The following is a 15,159-nucleotide window of genomic DNA, read 5'->3' on the forward strand; positions in this document are numbered from 1 at the left end:
TGAAATAAATGCTGTTCTTTCGAACTTCAATTCATCAAAGAATCCTAAAAATAAATGTATCAGTTGCACTTCCTAGTCTTTTTACTGTTTTTATTAGTGTGTTTTGGTCTAATGAAGCAATATTCATGATGTTATTTCTGTAAGACTTTATTGATGATTAGATATATAAAAAGCTAAATGTTGACAAACATTTTTGGTGATTTCAGTCTTTCCTCATTTAAATATAAGAAAAGTAAGTGGCGTTACCAAAATGTCTGTTGAGGTAAACTTTTGTCGTAGTGAGTTTTGTGTCAGTGCTTGATTACTTTTTAGACAGCCTGAAATTGTGTCCACAAAGTCACAAATTTTCCAGTAATTTCCATTTGTTTATTGTTGTGGGATTATTGATTTCAGATTTACCCACTTAAACAAGAATGAACTGTGGTCGCTTGCATTTCAGGCGCCGGTTCTTTGGCAGAATAAACTGCAATGAGAACCAGACAACCTACTAACACTATGCAAACAAAATAACCGTTAACTTCATCTTCATCATCATCATCATAATCCTCATCAGTCCAATCAGCTGGTCCCATCAGAGGACACTGATGAGCAGTGATGGGCTCTAATAACCTGTTATTTTAATGGCAGCCACATAATGAAAGCACCATCTTAACATTAATCAAGGTCTCTGATCTCTAACCACACACACACACACACACTCCCAAACCTCCATTTATCACTGCTGTTTGGAGTGGCTGTCATATCAGCTGTGATATTAACTTCTAAAGCAAGTTGAAATGGATATGATTGGCTGGTGCTGTTGCTTTAACCAATCAGAACACTGAATGGACAGGAATTGGGTGTTCCAGACTATCAAAATACATATTAGTTGTGGCCTATTTTTTTTATTTAATTGTTCACTGCTTTGAATGTGTTTGTCCATGTATTTATCCCATGTGGTGCTCAAGTACACAGTGTGAGTGTGTATTTGATGCTATTTGTCAATCTGTTGATATTGCATGTGTACTTGAGTGTAATATTGCAGCCATGCTGTATCAATCAGAGATGACCGTTTCTATTGATCAGTGTTTGCAATACTTCTCTCTCTCACACACACACACACCTCTCTCATTTCAGCCACCCTCCGTGCGCTCTATCTCAGTGACAACGATTTTGAGATTTTGCCCCCAGACATCGGCAAGCTAGCCAAGCTACAGATAGTGAGTAATTTATCTAAATTCCCTCTGAAATCAATTGCTTTTGTGGCGGGGCTCTGTGCCGTGTGTGTTGGATTTATTCTCCACAGCGTGTGTTCTTTATCAGATGTGGTGAGAGGTGATTTAGAGGCTGATCTTCACCCCTGTGCTCGCTAACATCAGACTCACTGCAGGGTCACAGATACATAAAACAGCTGATAATTACAACTTTGAACTTGAAAATAATATTCAACTATTTTGGTTTGGTGTTGCATTAAAATATAGGTGTAATTACACCTGTGATTTTTAGAATGCAAGTGTTATGAGATGCCGTCAGTAACCACTGGAAGTTATTTCGACTTGCCCCACAGTTTGTAAAAGCAATTAAAAATCACATATACAGTAATGCATTTGCAATGGAAGTCTATGGGACAAGAAATTGCACTAGGAAAGTATAGCCGCAAGACTAAAAAGTTGCACATTTCTGCTTTTACACCGCACAGGTTGCCCTGAAGACTTCTAATGTAATTGTTTTACTGTAGATGCTATGTTTGCTTGTTTTTACAAATTTAGAGTTGAAGTTATTTTCAATGGTTATGAAAACCATGTTGCAGATTCTGTTGATGAACTTGAAACCTGGAATATTTCTTTTAAAAACATAATGAAACAATGCTTGCAATACATTTAGCTTCCACTATGTGACATTTCTGAGTAAAACGGAATATTCAGTGAAATATAATTTAGGGGCTTAATTTTATCTACGTTGAATTGATGAAAGATGAAAAACATATTACATTTTGATGAATGATTATAAAATGTATTTATTTAATTAGTTTAGTTAGTAAGTAAGTTAGTTTTTAGAGTCGCATGCATATATAAATCACTCTCAATAAGACAAGGGACATTTATTTAGAGTAATAATATTAGCAAGAAAACAGGAGTAACAGAGTAATAGGCAGAATTAATAACTAAGTAAATAAGATTGATTATTTTGATTTTATGTTGTATTCAATACTTATCGAAAATATTGATAGTGTCTCTCTCTTTTCAGTTGAGTTTGAGGGACAATGACCTCATCTCTCTACCCAAAGAGATCGGAGACCTGGCTCAGCTGAAGGAACTTCACATTCAAGGGAACAGACTCACTGTTCTGCCTCCTGAACTTGGTAAGACGTGAACTTGTGCTCAACACACATTCCTGGATCAACATCCTTTATATAATCCAATGAGCCAATCAAAGCCTGACTTTAAAACAAAAGGGCAATGATTGGTTGATAGGAATGCAAACTATACACATCCAGGCTCCTCAACCCCCCCAACACACACACAAAAAAACTCACACATTACACACCAGGCACAGCCTTGCACTCTAATTGGCTACAGATTTGTCATCTCTTGTGTGATTGGCTGGATGCTCTGGGTTGGATCACACCTCACTGACCCACAGAGTGGTACTGCTGGGGTCAACCGAGGTTGAACTCCTCTCTACCTGAGTGCCTTCACTTTGGGAAAACCTCCACACACACACACACTGACTGCCCTTCTAACAGTAGTTTTTCTCCTGTGTTGTTCCATTCCAACAATTTAATCTATTATTCAGGTGTCCCAGTATTCCAGCATTATGTCAAGACTCACCTCAAGTGTCATATAAATGTCCTTCTATACAAAATCAGTGGCCCTGCACAATGAGTGTGTGTTTATGGTGCAATTTCAGACTGTTGCGTGAGTTCCCAACTAATTTTTTTTCTTCATATTGGGAAAAATTGCATAGAAATTGTGGATGCTTGTATGATCCTGGATCGTATACTAACAACCTAATTGCAACACTTCAAAAACTTTTAGCAAGCGCAAAGCAATGCCCTCAACCACTCACTAGCACCATGACTGAGAGTTTTGCATGGGCGAACAGCGCTCATATTGTTTTCAAATTTTAGTTTCATGAGTTATGTAGTGTTTTAGCAATTGCCAGTTGTTTACTGGCGTTCTAGATGTGTTCTAGGTTCCGGTCAGCAGGTCTTTGTCCTGTGCACTCTGTAGGGGAGACTTTTCCTGTGTGTAGCTTATTAGGACCCCTCTGTCATGTCCCTGTAATCCCACTCCACAGACCAGCCTCGTTAAGACCACTGCCGCCGTGTGTATGTGTGAGAGAGAAGAGCCTGGCTAACAAGGAGCAACCAAGCGCACATGCCAAGAGCAGGAAGGGAAAAGGAGAGGAGGAGAAAAAAGCGAGGGATGTGAACGAGAGTGTTGCAAAGAGGACAGATAGACAGTCTTTACCATTCAGAATATCTCATGTGTAAATCTGATGCTTTAAACTGTTATATGAAAAGAGAAAGAGGAGGGTGGAAACCGAAGCAAGCAGACGTCTGGTCGAGCGCTGAGATCTGAAATAGTTGCAGATTTAGGTCTGTCATCTAGGTCTTGTAGGTTCAGGGCTGATTTACACTAGCGGTCGTGTCTGACTGCATTTGTGAGGTGTGTCATTGTGTGCTGGGGTCCAGGTTTAATTTCACCCCCTCTTTGACGGGCCGCTCAACACTTGCTAATCAGAAACTATTTAATTAGCCCCCTTGTGAGCTGAGATGAGCCACATTAGCACTTTGACCTGTACTGTTTCATCTGCACACTGTGAACTGGTTCTCCTCTGGTCTTGTGTCGTCACGCCTCATCTCTTCTCGTCTCGTCTCTTCTTCTTTTGTCTCTTCTCTTCTTGTCCTCTTTTGTTGTCTGTTCTGTTGTCTCATATGGTCTCTTCTCATCTTTTCTTGTCTGTCCATTTTCTCTTCTCTTCTCTTCTCTTCTCTTCTCTTCTCTTCTCTTCTCTTCTCTTCTCTTCTCTTCTCTTCTCTTCTCTTCTCTTCTCTTCTCAGTTTATTTTCTTCTCTACTCTACTCTTTTTTTTTTTTTCCCGATGCTTCTTGTTTTGTCTTTTTATTCTCATCTAATTTCATCTCATTGGGTCTCTTCTCTCATGTCTTGTTTCTTTTCTCTCATTTAATTTCATATAACATCTGGTCTCTTTAAGACTCATCTCATCTAATCTGGTCTCCTTATGCTTCTTATTTTGTCTCATTTCTTTACTCTCCTATGTCTTGTTTCTTATTTTGTCTCGTTTATTTTTCTCTCCTTTTTATTTCATCTCATCTCATCTGGTCTCTTCTCTCTTATCTCTTGTTTATTTATTTTTCTCTCATTTCATGTCGTCTCATCCAGTCTCTTCTCTTTTTTTCCTCTTGTTTATTTATGTTTCGTCTCATCTTATTTCATCTCATCTCTTCTCTCTTATGTCTTGTTTCTTCTTGACTTGTCTCTTTTCTTTTCCATCTCATTTAATCTGGTCTCTTCAGTTCTCATCTCATGTCGTCTCTTCTAGTGTTTTTGTTTTGTCTTGTTTCTTTTCTCTCATCTCATCCCATCTGGTCTCTTCTCTATTATATCTTGTTTTGTCTCGTTTCTTTCTCTTTTAATTGCATCTCATCTTATCTGATCTCTTAATGACTCATCTCTTGTCTTCTTGTCTCTTGTTTTGTCTTGTTTAATCTCATTTGATTTTTCATGTCTTACCTAATCTTATCTTGTTTTCTCTCATGTTTGCCTCATGTCATCTCATTTTATTTTCTCTTCTTTTATCTACTCTTTTTCCATTCTCATCATCTCTTCTCTTTGCTCATTTCATCTCCCCTCCTGTCCTTGTCTGATTTTGCTTGCGCCGTCCTTCCCTTTATGTAAATCTCAAATTCTCCTCTCTCTCTTTCTGTCTATAGGTAACCTGGACCTGACAGGCCCAAAGCAGGTGTTTAAGGCTGAGAATAACTCCTGGGTGACTCCCATCGCAGACCAGTTCCAGTTGGGCATCTCTCATGTCTTTGAGTACATCCGCTCTGAGACATATAAGTAGTAAGTGAATCTCTCTATCTCTCTGTGCTGTTAAACGCCCAGTAGCATGTGTTGTGAATCTGAGTGACACAGATAGTAGCTCAGCAGTGAGGGATACAGGCTGCTTACACAAATGTTGCTGGTTTGATCCCTAGTAGTAGTGCTCATCTCATCTACCTCCAGTTATACAAACTCTTGAACACTGGCATCAGTCACTGAAGAATCATTGGGATGTTTGCTTGACGTATCGTCCAGCCAGCGGGCAGCCCTGCTCGGCCGGTGATAGATCGGATGCTATGACTTCAGCCTTTAAAACACGATGCTAGTCACAGAACTCAGATTAGATCAAACGCACATCGGCAGCCGTGGATCCAGGCACCCTCCCTGGGTCTTTAACTAAGAGAAACGTCCTGAAATGTCTCGCTAAATACAAGGTATAAATTTAGTCCCTCTATACAGGCCAGTTTTATTGTGGCACATATTTTTCTGGAACAACCCTTAGGATGGTGATGAAAGAGAGGAAAGGTGCAGTTCTCTTATTATTTCAGGATCTGATGATTTAATGCACAATCAAACTAATTAAAATGAAAGCTGGAGGCGTTACCCTAAAAGTCTCGTTGCTCTCTCTCTTTCTTTATCTCTTGCTTTCCCCTTACATGCTATAAAATGTCCTGCAGAAAATCTTTTATTTGCATTAATTTAAACAGTGAGTTTTCGCATCGGGTGTCAATAGCACTGACCACACGGTGAGGCCTTTTGCTCACCAATAATCAAGCAGTGGAAAAAAAGCAAAATTGCAATTTGGATGTGTAGAAATGGCATGGAGTATAAAGCATGTGATTTTGGTGTTTTTGTGCATGGGACCTGAGTTTGTGACTTTTCACGTCTTACCATTATCTTAGTTGTTCTTACATCATTGTTTGTGTCTCAATTCTCATAATTTCTTTAAAAAAATCAAAATAGACATAAAAATATGGAAATAGTGTAACCTCTATTTACTATTTTAACAGTATATGTTACCATAATACTTATATTGTTTTATTATCTTATTTATATTTATAATTGTATTATATATAATGTTCTACATGTTGTTATATAATATACTAGTATAAGTTCTTTTAATATTTATATTGTTTTAATGTATTTATATTTTTATTTATGTTGAATATGTTGTAATATACTGTATAGTTGCACTATATGTAGTATAGAGTATAGCAACATATATATAGTAAATATATATTGCAACTTTATAATATATTAAATATATATAAATATGCTAAGAAATATATAATAATAATATTAATATATATTATTAATATATATAATAATATTATAATAATAATAAATTAATAATAATAGCACGAACAAGTAGCAGCATAGCACAAAATATGTACTATAACAGCATATTAAATATATCAATTCTAATATTTCTAATATTTATATAATATATATATATATATATACAGTATATTTTATTAGACTATTTATAATAAAATATTTGTTTTAATATAATTTAAGATATTTAATATATTTTCATTTGTATTTATATATTTAATGTTATTCTATATAGTTGCAATATATTTAGTATATAATATAGCAACATAGTACAAAATATATAAAATCATTAAATATATAAATAAAAATTAAAATATATTAGAACAATAGAAATTTAGAAAGAGAACTAGTAGCCTATATAATATAACAAGATATAGTGATATATAATGTTATCATAATATATTATTTAATTATATAAAAATATAATACATTTAGTATGTTATATTATGAATAGTCATACTATGTGTGATATAGTATAAATGCTTCTATTTTATATACTAGTATATTATTACCGCATTTTAATACTATTTTACTAATATGGCTCAAACCTGACAAAAAAACCTGATGTAATCCTTTTGACCTAGGGGAAGGAAGTTTCCAGACTAATTGCAGTATATGTTTCACGGCCCTGTTCCACTTACCAATCCCCCTGAACAGGAGGCAAATCCCCCTCTGTTTGATCATTTAGCTGCTTGCTGTGCCACTGTCTGGAGAGGACCGTCGTAACCCACTTACCGGAACTGATCTTCCCCTACGGCACAGTCAGAACCACCGCGCATCTCAGTGTGTGCTGACACCGTGACCGTGTGTGTGTGTGTGTGTGTGTGCACGTCTGTGCGGTGCGTAATAATCAGATACTGCTGCTTGAAACGGTTTGAATAATTTCGATATGTTGACTGTGTATCATCCGTTCTAATGCTCTTGCGTTTTGCCAAACTCAATAGTTTGTTTGCGCGTTGGATACTTCCAATACGCTGCTTTGTATCGAATTCAAGTCCACAAGGTTTGAAGGTTACGTCGCTGAGAGCTGACATTGCATATTCGGTTTGATAAATGGGAATTTTTGAGTGAATCAATGCCATTTGAAGCTGTCATCCATTTTGTGTCAAGCAGTCGTCAAAACTGCCGCATGTGTTAGATTTTTGAGTCCGATATCTGAGTCTAAGCAGTTCTGACCACCATTTATCTTTCCGTAGTTATGTTTCGTACTTGTTGTGACACTTAGTCAGAATTGCTCCTCAAGTTTTAGGAATGAGATCTCCATCCAATGACTCATAAGTAGCCTTGTCGTGAAAAATCTAGTCTGGTTACCCAAAGGCTGCAGATTCAAACCCCAAAAAGGTTGAACTAACTATAATCATGTTTACTTACCATGCGTTCCTCATTTAAAACCGATCTGGGAGGTTTTACTTAAGTCAAGAAAAAGCATTAAAAACTATTTTTACTTCTGTAATATGAATTATTTTTGAGGAAAAAAAATTTCTTGCAGGGTTTTATCCATTGGGATTAATTGTCCTGTAAAAACTGGACATTTTATACCATGCTATATGTCAATGATAACACCATTTTTCTTTTCAAATCTGTCTTTATTTGCCATTATTATTGCTGTAATTATTATAAATTAGTAGAGTAACTATTGGTAAAAAAAAAAAAAAAAGTTATTTACTAATAGACCAGGAAAATGCATTAACTGGGGTACAATGCGTAGGTGTGTGGTCATCTGTGACTTATTTTTAATGTTTAAGCCATGAGATAATAAAGGCTTTTTAATGTAAGTTCTCGAGTGCATTGTATGTATTTTATAGTTGTTTAGACTGTATTTTTGGACTAGAATAAGACATAAGTTGGGGATTTTGACATTTGAATGACAGCACACACACAGTAAATCAGTCTATAGTCTTTTGTGCTCATCTGTAACATCAAAGCAAAGATGCTTGTGTGTTTGTTCCTCTGTTTGTTTATGTCCCTGCGAATGCGCACGAGAGAGACAAGTAGGTTGTCTCACATTAGACAAGTGTTAACGGAGTGTAATTCTCAGTAGGTGTGTGTCCACGGTTCAACAGTTTCATTCTCACCTGCCTAAATGTCCTTCAGCTAAGAAATCACAAGACTCACACCTCTCTCCCTCTCTCTTCCTTTCACTATTCCTCACCTCATCCAGTTTTCACTCCTGATGGACATTTTCTCATTTAAGTTCACTGATCCAGCGTTTCGAAATACCAGAACGTTAAAACAGCAGAAGACAGCCACATCCAGGCTGCTTTCATTTTTAATTGGCAGGGTTGTACCATTATAACTGGCATACTCTGTCTGTTTTAAGTGGGGGTGCACAATATATCGATACTGTGTGTGTGTGTGTGTGTGTGTGTGTGTGTGTGTATATACACATATGGAAAGAAAGTCAGAATTTGCGAGATATAAACTCAGAATTCTAACTTTTTTGTAAGAATTGCGAGTTATCAGAATTGTGAGATGAAAAAGTTGCAATTCTGAGAAGTCTTTTTTTCTCCTCAGAGTTTACAGTACTGTATATCTCACAATTCTAAGGAAAAAAAAGTCAGAATTGCGGGATATAAACTTAAATTTGCAAGGAAAATATCTCACAATTGCGAATTTATATCCTGTAGTTCTGACCTTATATCTCACTATTCTGACTTTATAACTCAAAATTGTGAGTTTGTATCACGCAGTTCTGAGAATAAAATAATTGCAAAATGTAAACTCACAATTGCGAGAAAAAAGTCACAATTGTGAGATAAAAAGTCGAAATTAACTTTTTTATTATTTTTTGTTCAGTGGCAGAAACGGCTTCCATAATAAATCTAAAAAAATGATCTAAAAATGATCTTTTACAGGATATAAACAAAATATACATATTTAAATGTGTATATATACCAAATTTTGATGTGCTATAACATCAGTTATGAAAACTGGGCAAATCAAGTAGACCTACTGAGGAAACGTTACCACACTAACTCACTCAAAAATTGCATTATTGTATCAGTCCTACATGCCCACACTCATGATGTACATGTGGCTCATCGTGGATGGGCTGATGGTGACTAAATTAACAGTATTTTTTATTTTTTAGGTGAACTGTTCCTTTAATATTCACAAGCCAAGCTCATTTGCTAAATCCAGTTTTAAAATGTGCCACCCTTCCTTTCAAATCCAGCCTTGGTTTTAAGATATTATTTTTTAGTTTTGTTGTACCCGACCATTCATTTGATGGCCGTTTAGATCATGTTGTTTCTTGAGTGCTGACGTTTTGTCAAATATTCTAATCATTTATCTTGAAATCACACAGATGTTTGGAATTAAAGCGGTTGACAACGAGTCTTTACCCTCCTCTCGCTTCCTGCTGTTGTGTCAGTGGGTTTGGTCGTAGCATGAACCGCGGGCAGAGGAGGAGGAGGGGGATAACCTGTCATGCATATTTCATGGGGCGGCTTGTTAACCTGACAGAAGGATCTTATATCTGACTGACAGCATTGGGGAGACTCTTCGTGCTCATAATGCATTAACATATCGTAAGGCCGCCTTCCCACCATCTTTTATTCATCGCTAACTCTAAACGCTTGTTGACCGCGGTACAACCGCTGCAGCTCTCTTCACAGCTGTCCAGGGCTGACTGAAAAACCAACCGCAATTAACTTCCCAGCAGCACAGACCCTGACACGCACACATGCTAGAAGTCCCGCGTCTATCCAGTCGTGGGCCGGTCGTATGAGTCAGCGGGAAGGAAAGGTCACAGACTGGGAATTACTGCATGTGTTTTTGATAAAGAGATTCAGAGACACTTCATTCTGTGACCACTGGGGTCAAATGTCACAATTGCACAATTTGATTTTGACTTTTTTTTTTTTTGTCATTTAATTTTTTTTTTTAATGAAAATACTTCAATATGACATTAGATTTATTCATGTTTTTTTTTTTTTTTGTTTGTTTTACTCATTTTAATCATTTTAATATGGCATATTTTAGTCTATGAAAATTGTACATTTTTGTTGATGGTAATGTCCAAAAAAATTTTTTGTTCATGTATAAACATTTATTAATTTATTAATTGTAACAAACAAATAACAGCTTTACCATCTTAAAATAACACTAGAAAACAGTGAGCATTGAGCTATTAGATGTTTTCTGGAAGAAACTTCATTAAGTTTCTGTGTTTTTGATACTGTTTAGGATAGCGTATCACATTTTTAAAATAACAGCGCATTAACAACACCTTTTATGTGTTTTGACTAACACTTAAATACATTCACTTATAATATTACATTTGTATTGTGGATATACCTGCCTCTCATATAACTCAGTGATGTTTTAGTATTATTTATGTACTATTACATAATTTGTTAATATATTGAATTAGCATTTACTTTTATATCTTCAGTTTTCATTTTAATTTTAGTTTTGCTTTTGTCATTTTTTTATTTATTTATTTTTTAAATATTTCTATTTAGATTTATTTATATAAGTTTTATTTTTATATCGGTTCGTTTTAGTGCTTCAAATATTTCAGGCAAGTTTTTCATGCAATGTTTATATTTTTTCAACTTTATTTCATTTAACGAAAACAATTTAGAATAGCTTTGTTATCATTGATATATCAAAAAAACGTCAGTAATTTTATTGATGAGATATACTGATAATTTACTCCGAGTATAAACAGAGCATGACAGCATAGTGCCACTAATGTGATGTAAAAGATCTCTTAGCATAACAGGATTAAAGCTTATTAGATATATCAGCTCTGAAATACTCTCGAGATGGACTGATTATATGTGTTACTGTCTGTACAATCCATGAAGCCACTTGATTTTCTAACGCACAGTGACTTCTTGTATTTGTTTTTGTCTAAAGCTGTTGATTCTCTAGTTTCTGATCCGTTTCTACTCAATGAATGAAAAAATTTAGGGGATGCTCATAAAAATATTTTATGAAGATGACCAGGACCAGGATGTCCATTTAACACATTGCATTAGCTTGCATTATGCAAGAAACAGAAGAGCATTTAAATTGTTGTGCACCGAAATGCTTCCAGACCGTAATTTCTCCCAAACCTCAGTTGCAATTAGTTTGAATTTGGAAAAGTTCTGTGAGTTTAGAATGACATGATGGTGAGTTAACAAGGATTTTCATTTCATGCGTGAACCATTTCTTTAGCCCTAAGCTACTCCAGGGGAAGTGGAAAGTATTTCCACAGATGTTCTCTATATGTTCTGAACACTAATGCAGTGAGTTTCTGTGAGTTAAATCCTGCATATTTCCACAGACGGACTCTTTCCTTTCCATATTCTCTCTAATTATATTCATGCATTGCTGCTTCCTCAGTACGAGCCCCAACTGACACCAGGTTTACCATAATGCCACTTACAGTTGTGCAGTTTAAAGGGGGAAAGTGTCAGCAGGTGACCACTCTTGTGACTTTGGATCAGCTTGACGTAATGACTCTCGGTGGTCCTTCTTCTCTGTGTTGTGTTTGTAAGCCCAAAATGATATGCGAAACTAGGCTCATATGTTCATTTGTAGCACATTTTATTACTAGAACTGGTTTATTTATTGTCTAAAAAGTGTCTACTTTACAGACAAATGAGAGTCTGGAGTGTTCTTGTTTGGTAGTATCTCTAATGTAGTGTTGCCTAAATTCAGTTTTATAGTGGAATTGGGCTACTTTTACACTGTTGCCACAGGTTAGTTTTGAGTAGCAATTGGGCTGGTTCTGTTTGGCAGACCTGGAAATCCCGACATAGATGTATACATAGATGCCTCATTAGCGGCTGTTTCAATGGGCTATACATAAACCATTCGCCATATTGGAACAGTCGGTTATTATCTGTAGTTTAAAAACCTGTAATATTGAGTAAATACATATAAAAACACACACCAACACATTCTCACCTGTGAAAGTTTATCCCATTTCCTCAGGAATTTGAATCTTGGTCGTTTTTAGAGCCAGAGGCTACGCAATGTTGTGGCATCTTGGAAAACTCATTGATTTTTGATGACAGGTTGACCGTTCCATGATGTGTCTGGAGCGATCAAATGTGGATCTACATATACATATTTACGGTTAATAGTACGGTGAAGTACTGTATAGTGAAGCTCGTTTTTGATTCAGTCAGATTGCGAAGCCTACAAGAAACCAACAGTGGCATGACTAACTGTAAGAGTTTAGTTCAGTCTGTGTGTGCGTGTGTTTGTTGTGCATTCTAGTCTGTATTTGTGTTCTTCATTTCTACGTTCTGGAGGTTTTAAAGGTTGAGCGCAGTTCCATCACTCCTCATTAGTTTGGGCTCACAGACAGGAACTCCTGCTAGAGTTTATCAATAAAAGGCCACGTTAACAGCCCAAACTCAGCACTGCCTTCTGCTTACTGTTCACCCCAGCTCAGACAGTGCTGGGTAACTTCTCAGCCGAACAATGAATGATTCATAAAACATTCATCTTGTAGATGATCCACTGTAGCATGATTGTGCATGTACAAATAGGGTACAAAAGTGGTGGTAAAGCCTGCTGTGATTGGCTGTCTCGTGTCTTGTGCAGTAATGTGGCCGCTCGGTCCTGCAGATCTTGTTGATAATGGGGGCGTCAGGGGAGAGATCAGTTATGAGCCGCACTGCCGCCCGTTCACCATCCGTCTTCATTATTGTCATTTACTCTCATTTAGCTGGTGCATGGATTTCCGTTGGGCCTGTCAGCATGGATAGTGTTTTATACTGAGATGTGTGTAGTGATTGTGTATTTGTGCTGAAAGAAGTTTAGCTGTGGGGTTCTTTGTGTTAAACAGTAGTTAAGGGTAGAAGAAACGATCTGTCGTGTGCCGCTGATGTGCTTCCTCGTCCTTTTTCTCATGTGTCGCTCTCCCTACATGCTTTAAAAGTACTTTTTATTGCATTTTTCCATAAATAAAATCTCCCATAACCCTTCTCTTCAGTTGCAGTGTCAGTGTTGGAAAGTAATTAAGAAATGTTGGGGAAAAGAATCTGAAAGTCTGATTCTTTTGAGTGAATCGGTTTGTTTATTTAACTGGGAAAGTTTGATTTGTTTTAGTGAATCCGTTTGTTTGAACTGTGTCAATGTGTAACAATGGGTTTTATTGTAATTTACACACACACACACACACACACACACACATATATAAATATATATGATTTTTAAATATATATGTATAAATATTTGTTATATAGTATTTTAGATCTATTTAATAATATACATGTACTTATGTATTTATAGGTTTTATGTATATATTAGATTTTACACTATATATTAGTGTATCTAATAGATATCTATCTATTATTTTAAGTATATTTACAATATTTACCAGTTTGTTGTTTGTAAGTTGTTATATTTTTATATAATTTATAAAACATTATGTAATTTTTTATATAATTTATACTTTAAAGATCTCATTTGAATGGACGTTTAGTATATAAATTAAATACTGTGCGAGTATGTAATACTAATTTAATTTGATATATATTATATATTTACATAATTTGTATATTTTACATATATTGTTATATATGATACGTTACATTATATATTTTATTTATAATTCTGTTTAGATCCCGTTTGTCACAGCTGTTTTGTAATCTCTTGAGTCTGAGGATCATTTAAGTGATCTCATTCTCTACAATCTCAGATCTCCTGTAATGCAATAGCAGCTGGAACATCATTTACAAATTACCTCCAACCTCAATGACCGATCAATGATCCACAAGTCACCCACACATTTATCATTAATTCATTCCCTCTCTCCTCTGACACACCTGAACATGCTTTGGAAGCCACTCTGCGGAAACACACCGTCTCTGACACACACACTTATGACCGGCCGCCCTGACTGTGTTAGACACTCTTGACTGTAACTGAGATTAATTATCCCATGTGGAACTGGAGCACTCACAGGAAAAAGACCGTCTCTGGCAGCGTCGGGGAAGCAGCTTCTGTAGATTTTGCTGTCCCAGTCCACTTTTAATTGGCTGTAAATGATGAGGAAAGCAGATAAATGGGGGATAAATCTTTGTGTTTACTCTGTAGCCGCTCAGCACTGCAATGCTGCTGTGGTAACATGGTTTCACAGACCAGGGCAAAATTGTCCCATCATTTCCAGACCACATGTTTGAAGGTATGCAGTTATATGAATATATAAAGAGTCAAATCGCAGCTTCATGTGACAGTTTCCCTTTTAAAGATTTGTAACTGTAACATTAGCTCTGCATTCTATACACAACAGCTGTATGTTCTTTCTCCAGCTGATGTATCTGTTATAATACTCAAACTATCATTATTGTGAGTTCAGTTCAGTTAATTGTAGTGAATCGGTTCATTTCAATAGTTCATTTTGATTCACTAATTCATTTGAATGTAAATTGTAAATATATATTAAAAATATAACCTGTTTATTATATATATATATATATATATATATATATATATATATATATATATGTGTGTGTATGTATATCTTATTTAAATAATCATACATATGTACACACACACACAATGCATATATATATATACACACACACACATATATATATGCAGTATATACCTTTAATTTTTGTCATAAAATACATATCTGATTGAAAATGGTTTGCATATTGTACAGCTGGTTGTTTTCTCTAAACAAAAGTTTTGACAAAATTACTCTCAAAAGGATTCAGATTCATAGTGGACAGTTCATTGTCCCACTTTCCAGATAAATAAGATTAATTCCTTCTTCTTTTTTTTTTTTTTTTTTTCAATAAAAATACTTTTTTTTATT

The 15,159-nt window shown here is 35.7% G+C and overlaps 1 protein-coding gene across 2 annotated transcripts in view; it reads left to right on the top strand.

The window, feature by feature from the left end:
- The window catches only part of rsu1 (Ras suppressor protein 1), a 30,947-nt gene that overhangs the window by 9,790 nt on the left and 5,998 nt on the right, over nucleotides 1–15,159 (top strand). For both annotated transcript variants that reach the window (XM_058765723.1, XM_058765722.1), the window contains exons 6-8: nucleotides 1,117–1,199; nucleotides 2,227–2,341; nucleotides 4,940–5,072. In XM_058765723.1, coding sequence (XP_058621706.1) covers nucleotides 1,117–1,199; nucleotides 2,227–2,341; nucleotides 4,940–5,072 — 331 coding nt within the window. The remainder of the gene's footprint in view (nucleotides 1–1,116; nucleotides 1,200–2,226; nucleotides 2,342–4,939; nucleotides 5,073–15,159) is intronic.

Source organism: Onychostoma macrolepis, chromosome 24 (assembly GCF_012432095.1).
Source record: "Onychostoma macrolepis isolate SWU-2019 chromosome 24, ASM1243209v1, whole genome shotgun sequence".
Classification (NCBI taxonomy): Eukaryota; Metazoa; Chordata; class Actinopteri; order Cypriniformes; family Cyprinidae; genus Onychostoma; species Onychostoma macrolepis.